The sequence below is a fragment of the Primulina huaijiensis genome, chromosome 3 (assembly GCF_012295235.1).
Source record: "Primulina huaijiensis isolate GDHJ02 chromosome 3, ASM1229523v2, whole genome shotgun sequence".
NCBI lineage: Eukaryota > Viridiplantae > Streptophyta > Magnoliopsida > Lamiales > Gesneriaceae > Primulina > Primulina huaijiensis.
The window spans coordinates 11214593-11226546 of NC_133308.1; the positions used below are offsets into that span (position 1 = coordinate 11214593).

Sequence of the window (11954 nt, forward strand, 5' to 3'; positions counted from 1 at the left end):
ATTTTAATGAAAATGATTTAGAACGGGAGAAGAGATCATAAAATCCATAATTTTCATTTACCCATAAATTTAACGGTAATCTTTATTGATATTTTCAAAGTTTAGGGATGAAATTAAAATATTTAAGAATTAAAGCGGAAATATAAAGTGTTTGTTCCCCGTAATATTTGATAGAGCAAAATTTTACATTTTCTGATTATTTTTCTTTCCAAAAAAACTTAAATGCAATTTTAAAATAATAACTTTACCAAACAGCAAATATAGTATTCCAAATCCGAAGAATTTTAAACCCAAATCCTTTTTTATTTGGTTGACCATATTCCAACGTGCTCGCTTGTCATGTACTTTTTTTTTTGTTGTATTTATCCTTAAAATATAGAAGTACAATATGCTTGGTCTCTTGTACCTCGCCTCATCGACGTACATTTTTCAACAAAATTTAGCGTATTTCTATTTCGTCGGACCACAATCTCTGCGTGTTCCTCGAGAAAAATTGGAAATCATGGTACGAGATTTCGGAATCTGATTAGAAGAATCATATTTTTACTGTACGAAGCAGTTGACAGATCGAGTTTTGTTTTTGTTGATCTTTTATTTTTAATTCTCTTGATTTTCCTTCACTCTTCTGCTCTCTGCTCTCTGCTCTCTGCTCCACTCCTTTGTTCCCCAATTATGGTACCTCAACCACGATAAATCCTGAGGTTTTAGCTTGATTGAATTTTGGGTTTTTGGTATTTCTTCTTATTTATTCATATCTTGGCTGAGTTTCGGATGACTGTCGGGTTACACCATGAAGAAGAAGCTCGATACTCGTTTCCCCGCTGTAAGTTTCACGTCACCCACTTTTTTTTTTTGGATTGATTTACCGCATTTTTTTGTTGTTTTGTGTGATTTGTTATTCTTTTGATGTACTGTCTTACTTGGAATAGAAATGAATTGCTTTTGACGATGCCTTTGATTCCGGTATTTGTGAGATCTCGTAGTTTTTCGTCCTTTATTGTTTAGTTTCCTGTTTTTTTTATTGAATTTGGAGTGCTATATTTTGTGACAGTCTCTTTTATTTTTCTCTGGAGATTTTCTCATCAAGTAAATGTGAAGTGAAAAGAAAAGTCTAATTTAGGAGAATTTGCAACTTTTCGCCCTATTTGCGAAGGCCCAATCAATTGAAACAGAGAAAATTTACTGATACTGTACATGAAAATGTGTAGTCATTTAAAGTTGTACTTTGTTCCTGTTGATCCGTAAATTTTTTTGTTAGGTAGTGGTCTTTTAACTGAACAAGGTGTAACTGTTTTAGTTCTACATTTCTCCCATTTTAAAGTAATAATGGGGTATCTTTTGGGAGAGATGAAATTTTGATTCATCTAAACAAAGTAGTTCTTGCCTTCATTTCTCGTGTGATTATGTCAGTTTGTATCCGATCTGCAAAGTCTTATGCTATCAGTTGAATTGAACTAATGCATTGGTTTTCTACTTCAGGAAATGTGGACTTATGTGTAAGCTCATTGCTGATTTAGCGACCATCATATTTTTTATTCTAGTTGCATTAGTATTCTTGTCCTGTAGAGGCTTATGTATATCCTTTTCCTAGTTGATGGTACCTTTGGAGTTTAAATAAAAATATGATTTTACTTTCCAAAAGGGCTATTCAATTTTAAACATTTCAAGAAGATTTTGCTTACCTTAATGGAATGGATAAGTGTATTGGCTAGAGTGGAACCCGAAAACCTTGTTGATTTGTCATAGTCCAAAAAACTTGGATTGAAACATGGACATTTACTAAAATTATCATGAACAATTTTTATTTTTATCTAGAATTGTGATAGTCTTAGCTATCACATACTGCTTCATCATCCTAAATGGAAAACTGAAAGTTGTAAAGTTCAGGCTCGGGTTTCTTGCGATCATGTTTACAGGCTATAAAAGATGTAGCCTTGGTGCTATGGTGCTTATAAGTTTATGTTTTGTACTGTTTACTCTCATGCATACACGTATATAGATTTAGTGGTCACACTCTTGGATATCACTCTTCGGGTTGAATTTGACTACTCAAAACCAATTCATTTAGTTGACACTTGTTTTTGGTTCCTGATTGCTATTATTGTACATATGTTATGTCCATTCTTTGTTATTAATGATTTTCCATTTAGGTTGGTAGACAGATTCTTACATTTTATGTTATGTGAATGCCGCTCTTATCATTTTAGCTATAATCACTTGTAGCATTGATTATCGTACAACTGTTATAATTTTTTTCCCACTTTTCAGACGCTAGTTATTTGCAGAGAATTTTACCTAAAATGCGCCAGGAAAAAATAATTATGCTTGATAACCCAACAATCCCTTCGTTTTGCATGAAAAAACCTGCATAAATGAACAGAAAAATTAAAAAGACCGGAATATATTGATGCTTATTAGTTGTTCTAACAGAAAATGCTGTCTATTATTATCTTTCCTCGTCTGATGAAAGTTGTGTTTGCCAGTCTCGGATCAAAAAGATAATGCAAGCTGATGAAGATGTTGGGAAGATTGCCATGGCAGTACCTGTTTTAGTCTGTAAGTTTTTGTTAGTTGTTGGCCTATCACCATATTCTCTCGTATATTTTTCTCTAATTCTTGTTGTTTCAGCCAAGGCATTGGAATTATTTCTGCAAGATCTTTGCGACCGTACGTATGACATAACAGTGCAGAGAGGGGCTAAGACTGTTAGTGCTGTGCATTTGTGAGTAGAGCTACCATTCTTAACTCTTTCTTGTATCTTCTGTGTGTTTCAAGTAGTTGTATTGTCATAAAGGTTATGATCTGGTCTATTGTTTTGGCCATAGCCATTAACCAAGATATTAAATATACATTGTTTTGATTTGTACATGCTTCCCTGGCAATTGGCTTCAGGAGGATGATTATGGTTTCTAAGTGGATTAAACCAATAATTTTTGGACTTAAAGGTGAGTGAGTATTGTGCTTGAGCCCTAGTTAGTCTTATGGATTGGCATTATCTACTCAAAAATATGTTTTGGCTTCCCCATGTGGTAACAGTGAAGAGATATGAGATGGTGTACACTAGTGAATTTAAGACAGGGGGCATGTGGTTTTTATAATTAAAATTAGCCTTGCTAATTTTTACTACTATCTGCAGTTGAATGCAAAGTTTCTTTAGCTGCATGTGAATGAGAACTGATTAAGCCTTCCCATGCTTAAGTATTAGGTGCTGATAATTTTTTTACTGCTCTTTGTTTTCCTCAGTATATTTCTAGGGATTGCTATGTCCAGGATTAGATCTCTGATTCATGACGCACCTTTGAATTGGGTCTTACTATTTGAACCCTGGGGTTTTAATCTTATTGTTTGGAAATGATGTGTGTGGGGTTGGACTGAGTTTCTGTGATTCATTGAAGCTGCCTACACAAAAAATAACTTTTGTACAAACCTGAAAATCTACGATGACTTAAAATTTCTGTTTGTAACTAAGAATGCAAATGGCAAGAATTCCAAGTTTATTCAGCTTAAATTATTCATTTTTAGATCTAATTTTCATTGGATCTGGGCCATCTCACTGGTGGAAGCCCTGATACGATCGCTCTCTGAAAATCTAATCAGAACAAAAAACATTTTTTGGCATGTTTCTCTACCAAGCCTACTCAATTTTCTGGCAGGATATTTTTTGCATCCTTGCAGGTATAAATTTTTTATGTCGTTAGTCAAATCATGAAATTTGTTGATTTACATTAAAAACGATTCCATAAAGCATATATGCGATGAAACTTTGGTTTGGTTGTGAGAAATCATTTGTAGCCACATTGTTTTTACAGTTTGAGCTTCAAGTTTTTTTATTGACATGACTATGATATTAATATTCAACACAATTCTCCCTGCTGTCACTTCTGAAGTTATTTTTATGTACATGAGAAGTTTAATGGGCCAGCGATAAGTGTACATTTAAGTAGGTCGGTTAATTTTATATATCTCTAACAAATTAACAGTTCAGATTGCTCCACTTTGTTAATTTCCATTCAGCCTTATGTGGTGCGACATGGCAAAAATATAACAAGTCTGTTTTAACTTATTTTTTATATTTCAGAAAACATTGTGTACATAGTTATAACGTGTTCGACTTTCTGAAGGACGTAGTTAGGAAAGTTCCCGACTATGGTCATTCTGATAATGCAGCTGAAATGCCCAAAAGAAGGTTAGGATTTTCTACTTTCCATCTGAGGGACTAATTTGTGCTTGATACTCCTTTGCGGTTTCCTTTGGAGACTACTAACCTGAAATTATGAATTGGTTTGGCAGGAAAGTTGAATCTAATGACAGTGATGAAGAGTCTAAAAGATCCAACGTGGTAAGAAGCCCTTCAATGAAAGTTTTTACTATGGTATATTCTAGTAAATTACCTTAAATCCTTTGTTCTTTTCCATTGCCGTACATTACCTGCCTGAATGTGAGTGAGTCATGGCAACCACACGTTCTGAAGCAAAAGTTGAAGCATTGGAAAAAATAGTTAACAACATGCAGGAAAACCTGGATTCAGTCAACAAAACATTGAGTGAGATGACTGAGGATGGTGGAGCAGTTGGTAAAAGAAAAAGGGAGAACCGGCGCTATTCACAACGAAGAGGATGACGTAGATGAAGTTCAGGACTTGACTTTCTTAGGGCATTTTGCCCTTTTCATATGCGGAGAATGAGGAGGTTCGGCGCTTTATTAAGAGGATAGAACTACCAAGTTTTGATGGCATTGAGCCATTAGGGTATTTTGGAAATAAGGTTAACATTGCGTACATTTGTATGGGAGGGATGCCAGTCCATTGGTTCAGGTGGATGAAGATGAAAAATTTCAACCTCACGTGGGAGAGATTTGCAGAGGAGCTTAGTAAACGGAAGAAAAACGGCAAACCCATTTGAACAATTTGAGGTGCTCTTATCCCAAATCGGCGATTTACCAGAAGATCAAGGTTTGGGTTACTTCCTCAGTGGTTTGTGCGATAGAACTGTAATTCGGGAACTTTATGGGGATGCAGTGGGCCACAAATTAGATCGCAAATTTGGCTATTCTACTGGTTGGTCTATAAAGAAGCCCAATTCATGAGCCATTGTCGACGGACATGGCAATGCAGGCTTGGAAAACAACACTAATCGCAGAATTCCATATTACACGTAGGCTGGAAACTCGCGACAGGAGTTAATTCTGGGTTTGAGAAAAGCATAGCTGGGAGTTTGTCGAACATTGTTCTCATCAAGAGTATATGCATAGGAATGAGAAGGGATTGTGTTTTAAGTGTGGAGAACCCTACAATCCGTTGCTTAGTTGCATCTACAAGTCAATGAGAGTGACCATAATGGCAGAGGACGAGGAAGTAGGTAACGAAATGGAGCCACATGGGTCGATAAGTACTGAGTTGGAGGATCGATTGGGATCTCATGTCGCTGAATGCTCCATCCTGGCATTGCCGTTGTATTCTGTGGGTGGAATTTCTCAATCCCAGACCATGAAATTAAAAGGTAAATTGCTTAATACTGAAATTATAGTGATGATCGATAGTGGTGCAAGTCACAACTTCATTTCAAAAGGGTTGGTCAAAGAGTTAGAGCTGGAGGTGGATGATGGGGTACTTTTGGAGTGTATTTGGGTGATGGATGCAGAATTTCTTGTCAAGGGGTTTGTAGTTCGCTTATGCCTTAGAGTGAATCTGGATATGTGTCAATATAACCATTGATGGTTATTTGTTTGAACTTGGGGTGTCGATCTTATTCTTGGGATTGATTGGTTAAGCACTTTAGGAGAAGTCAGAGTGGATTGGGGTCGAATGCAAATGAGTTTTCAGCAGCAAGATAAGGAAGTGATGTTATATGGGGATCCATCATTGAACCGTTCTCTGGTTTCTTTATGTACACTCACAAAGACAATTGATGTAGAGTTTTGTAGTTTGGGCTAGGTGTGAGTCATCGGAGGGTGTAGAACATGTCGGCATTGGATTGGCAATACAAAATGAGTTGAGAGAACTTTTGGGACATTTTCATGGGAAATTTTGAAAATGTGTGAGTCCCCAAGGGCTGCCGCCAATCAGAAGTAAATATCATGCAATTCATCATAAAAAAGGGACGGGACCAGTTATGTAAGGCTGTATCAATATGCACATAGTCAGAAAGAAGAGATGGAACGGTTGGTAAATGAGATGTTATTGGCGGGAGTGATACAAAGCAGTGACAGCCCGTTTTCTAGTCCAGTCATTTTGGTTTAAAAAAAATGGGAGTTGGCGTTTTTGCGTGGATTACAGAGCTCTTAATGAAGTTACTGTCGCGGACAAATATCACATTCCGGTGATAGAGGAGCTACTTGATGAATTACACGGGGCTTGTTTTTTCTCCAAGCTGGATCTAAAATTTGGGTAAACCATCAAATTCGAGTCAAACATGAGGATATTCCTAAAACGGATTTTAGGACTCACACGGGTCTTTACGAATTTTTCGTATGTCTTTTGGGTGGTGTAACCTATTGAGTTTATTAGTCACTCTTTATTAATTTAATATATCAATGTGGGAGAATTGTAACATTGTCATCCTCTTGAGAAGCCGACCTCTGCAGTGGCTTATTCTAGATGACTTTCACTGATATTTTCCGATGGCAGCCTTTTTTTATGTCGTCTCTTCCGCTACGCGGACTCTCAACGAGAATACCAATATTAGGTTATAAACCCAAGATGTATTCCATCCCAAAAAGCTTGTTTATTGGGTGGTGTAACCTCTTAAGATTATAAGTCACTCTTTATTAATTAAAAATATTAATGTGAGAGAATTGTAACATATTCTCCTTGCAAGGATATCATATTTTTTCCTCTGGTCAGTTGTTGGCATAACTGCTCACGGTGATCTATAATTGTTTCATTTGAATCTTAATATGGCATTGAATAAACATCTTATTGCCGTTGAACATACTAAATTCGATTTCAAGTTGACCGAGGTTTTTATTTTCAATTTTGTTGTAGTTATTTACTCTCCAGTTATTTTTATGTATTGTTTATTAGCACAACCATTTTAGCTCAATCTACCTATGCGCCGGTGTGGAGTAAAAACTGGTGTTGCTAAGCCGCTTTCTCAAGACAAATTATGTTGACATTTGAATAATAAACTAATGCTGAAGTTGTATGATATTGTTATCTGGTGGAGTGGGTTAAAGGTTTTAATAACCACTGATTGCTTTTATTCCAAAGAGGCTTTTTTGAAAACCAAGTTTGTTGCCCTGTTGGTAAATAACTTGAATAAAATCTTTCAACTTGGTAGTAGCTCAGAAGATGGAATTGTCTTAAATTTTTTGCTCTGATTTACTTTGCACCAGTCTGTACTCATTGTTTCACCCAGTTAGATTTTTTTGTAAGCATTTTCTGTTTTTCTTATTCGAATTCTCGTATTTAGACTAACTGTCCTTGTTTACTGCAGCTTGAATCCTGCCATCCTAGTAACAGTGGACGTGGAAGAGGAAGGGGTAGAGGGAGAGGACGTGGGCGACCCAGCAAAGCAACAGAGAGAGACACCTCTCGGCACGAGGTTGAATCTGTCTCAACTACTAAACAGACCATCAAAGTAATCTTGAGTCCTCGTCCTCCGGTTGAAAACATTTCAGATTCCAAGGAATCACCAGAGGACAACACCAAAGTTGTTGACACAGTCCATTCACAGCCCGACAAGAATTTTGATCTGAATGCCAAAGTGGATGAATTTTCAGAAAAACCGGCTCCTACTGATGATGCCGTAACAGTTTTTGGACCTTTAGATTGGAAAAGTGAAGAGTACCCTGGACTTTCGGAAACGGACAGGATGGCCATCGACCCTGTTCACCTTGCACAGCTTAATTCGAGGCTGGATGAAGATGAGGAAGACTATGATGAAGGTTAGAATTATAAAACCATGGACTTTGTGAGGTTCCGAATCTACTAAGATTGGATTCGGATAAATATTTACTCTGTGGAAGACTTAAAATTAACTAGTTATGATTGTAGATTTGGTTTCTTCTCTTGTTCGGTAGATATGTGTATGCCGTTGTTAGTTCCAGATGTAACTTGAGATCTTATATTTGTAATATCGATGATCTCCATCTTATATCGATACAGCTTGCTGCTGGCGGTTTAGTTTCAAACATTATATTATTATTTTTCCAAGAAAGTGATTTTTACTTTAATTTGATTTTATAATCCAGTAATTATATTATCCTGTACCAATAAAGTACAACTCTTATAGGTAATTGAGGAGGATGGACCGTATGGATGTAAAATAATGATGCATGTACAAATGTATGTTAAGCATGAGATCATCTGAAACTTTATGATTAATTATTTTACAAAATTATAATCGTCAAACAACAAAACCCCATGACTTTTAAAATAACAAACCAAAAATGTCAAAATTGCACATAAAAAATGAAACTACTTTTTTAATTAAAAAAAAAAAGAAAGAAGAAAACAAATAAAAAGTTTTCACTCATTTTTTTAAAAAAATATTTAAAAATATATAAATTAGAGAAGAACTGTTATGTTAAACAATGTAATGGAATATACTCTGGTACTATTATGTTATAAATATGAGAGATAATAAACAAATTTAAAAGTTACTGTATATTCTAAACTTGTTACTTGTCGATTCAACCGTCTAAAATAAAGATAAATGTCGCTTTATCTCGAGAATACCATATGTGATATTGTGTATCACGTTTCATTAGTAGGGACATGAAGGGCTTTTTTCAAAAATATTATTATTTTAAAAACAATACATTAAAATATTGTAAAATGGAGGAATTTGTATAAATATTGCAATCTGTTAGTTCCCGTCACGGATTCAAATTTTTTTTTTTAACGGGTTGTAGGAATCTGTGCCCTGGCTTCCGTTAAATTGCGCGCAATTTCTCGACTTCTTTGCGCATTCTTCTACTTCTTTGCATTTCTCTCGGCCTCGGCTTCTTTGCTTTGTTGGTTTTTTGCGCAAAAAAATTAAAGGTCGTTAAAGCAATTCTTTGCTTTGTCGGAACTACGCTGTGTTATTTTATCAAGCATCAGTAATTTTGAAATATTTGACAGGTATTAATTTTATTTTTATAATTAAATTAATTTTGTTTTATAATATTATTTTTTGATAAAAGTGTTTAACATTGTTAGGTGATTACGTTACTTTGTTGATTTTGTCATTTCGTACGAGAGCCTCTTACAAGGTAACATTATTATTTTTGTTGATAATATTGAAATTATTTTTTGTTTTTATATTATTATTAGAGCAATAAAAATTTTAATTAGCTAGTTGTAAGTTGTACGAGATAAATTATCATTTTTTGAGAAATATTTATTAATGATTTATTTTTGTGTAGCTTGAGAAATATTATTATTAATGAGAAATATAAATTATTCATGGTAGCTCCAGACATCAGGACACGCGACGATGTCCCTTCATTTGCATTGTCAACGTGGTCATCATGATCTTCTCCGTCAATTGATGTAGCATACAAATCATCATCGTTATTCATGAGATGATGAGAACTATCCCCAAATAAATCGTCTTGCTCATCCATGTGTTCTGTAATTGGGGTGGGAATATTTGCAATCCTAGTAGAACTTTCGAAATGTCTAACATTTGTGGAATTCTCTTCATCATCCCATGAATTTAAATCCAATTATCGTGTTCTACTAGAACCCCATGCAACATCAACTCCTGAGGGAACCGTGATATGATGATCCCCAACCCCCTGGATTAAAATCCCATTGGCATGTTCTATTCATCCCCCATGCATAGTCTTCTTCGGTGTGAGCCGTGATATGGTGATTCCAAGGACCAGTGTCGATCCTAGAATATGTCTGAGTTGACTGTTCATCGACGAGATACATAGAAGGTCCTGCTTGATTTAAACCTAAGGTTCCCAAACCTTGCGTTATTACCGGCATGACTGCATCAAAATCGTAATCACTTACGTTTTGTAACACTGGCGATGAATCAACATACAAGTACATGCAATCCAGTGCCGACAAATCAAACATAAATTGTAGAATATTATCATCTGTGATATTGACATGCTCTTCAATGTAACGAGACAACGAACTATAAGAATATTTCGTTGTCAATTTGATGCAGAATTTTGATGGGTCGATCTACAGCATGCGATGCACATAGTTCACCAATTGAGAAAATGTAATAGACCGTGGTATTTTCATGGGCTGGGTCGCAAGGATACTATATCCAACCCTACCATCTTCAATAATCACATAGCCACCTACGTAAAGTAAGGCTCTCACAGTATCTATGTCTGGAGCAAAAACTAATATATAATGTCATACAATCATAAAAAAATTTAATTATGAGTTTATTAGACATAGATTAAAATAAACTTATATTGACTTAAATTTCAAGAATCAGTTAAATAATTACTATTAGTATTATTTTATTAAAATAAAATATTGTCAAATCAATTTAATTACAAAATAAATTGATTCAAACATATGTTTTTATTTATAATAAAAAAAGATGTTACAAAAACTTATTTTACGATATAAAGTAATATTTTCAAAATTGTTTTGTATATAACCAAATAAATTAATTTTACAATAAAAATAATATAATTTACTTATATTAAACTTTTAAGTAAGTTATTTCAAAATATATAGTTGGATAAAAATATTTTAATTTGAATCATTAATTTCTTATATTACTTTGCATTAACATAAACATATTTATAATATTATATAAATTATATTAAAGTGACCAAAGTTATAGAGTAACTAAACACTATTTCATAGTATAAATTCTTATAAATATTTCTAAAAAACGTAATAAAATACTTTATAATTTCATTAGTATTAAGTACAATAATATTAACTCATTTTTATATTAAAATAATTTAATTATATTAAAAATACTAACCTTGAAATATTTTCAAAAATCACAAAATCACATTTATTATTTTTTTAATATTCCTACTATTTTTTAATATCGCGATTAATATTAAAAATATACTATTTAACAAAATTATACTTAATCATTTAATGTTAGTGAACAAAATTATAATTACAATAATATAATTTAAATAATACAAATAAAATATTAAAAAAATTACTTAAATTACCTTGTCAGACGTAATTATACGGAACTTGTAATAATATCAACGGACGATGCTAATATCTGAAATAAATAACAATTATTATAAAAAATATTACACAAAAAAATTACTTATTAATATATAATTATAATATTATCAACGGAATTAAACATTACCTCTTGATATCTCTTCGAATGAAATGGATGATAAAATTTAAAAAATAATATTAATACAAGGTCGAAGGAAAAAAGATGGATTTTACGCATATGAATCGGAGGAAAGAAATAATGTGAATGAATAGGAAGAACGCATTTCTATTAAAAGGGGGAAGACACGGTTTGTATAATGAATAGCTAACTTCCTAAAGTTGAGATGATAAGGTAAAGCTCTTGGCATGATAATATCTCTCTATATTTTTCCTTTATTTCTTCATTTAAATACAATTAGCATGTTACTTTCATATTCAAGATTTTACACTTTGAATAATGAATAGCTAACTTCCTAAAGTTGAGATGATAAGGTGAAACTCTTGGCATGATAATAAGGTTATTAAAAGATAAGAATCTATGTTTTATATTATTTAATCATTATTTATTGTTTATGTTATATTTATTTCTTTAAGCATTTTTATACCCTACTTATAAGTGGGAGTTTTGATTTATTGTTGCTATATGTTACACTAAATTCTTGGAACCATTAAAATGTTAGTTTGGTATTGCCAACCATTTAAAGTGGATGACTTGATTTATTACATATAAATATATTATAATATTAAATTCTTGGAACCATTTAAATGTTAGTTTGGTTTTACCAACCATTTAACTTGGATTCCTTGATTTATTATATATGAATATATCATAGTATTAATTTATTGGTACCATTTAAAT

General features: G+C 33.3%; 1 protein-coding gene across 1 annotated transcript; it reads left to right on the top strand.

The window, feature by feature from the left end:
• The first annotated feature begins 412 nt into the window (after nt 1-412).
• On the top strand, nt 413-8077 carry LOC140973514 (uncharacterized). Its single transcript, XM_073436379.1, has 6 exons — nt 413-823; nt 2484-2556; nt 2629-2722; nt 4079-4186; nt 4291-4339; nt 7434-8077. Exons 1-6 carry the CDS (start codon nt 791-793, stop codon nt 7887-7889), a joined length of 813 nt encoding a protein of 270 aa, XP_073292480.1. The 5' UTR covers nt 413-790; the 3' UTR covers nt 7890-8077.
• Nucleotides 8078-11954: the final 3877 nt, after the last annotated feature.

Bases quoted from the DNA above. Each gene is read 5' to 3' on its own strand.
- LOC140973514 (XM_073436379.1), top strand. From the start codon at position 791: ATGAAGAAGAAGCTCGATACTCGTTTCCCCGCT. The intron at 4,187-4,290 runs GTTAGGATTTTC...TTGGTTTGGCAG, and splicing joins GCTGAAATGCCCAAAAGAAG to GAAAGTTGAATCTAATGACA. The intron at 4,340-7,433 runs GTAAGAAGCCCT...TGTTTACTGCAG, and splicing joins AGTCTAAAAGATCCAACGTG to CTTGAATCCTGCCATCCTAG.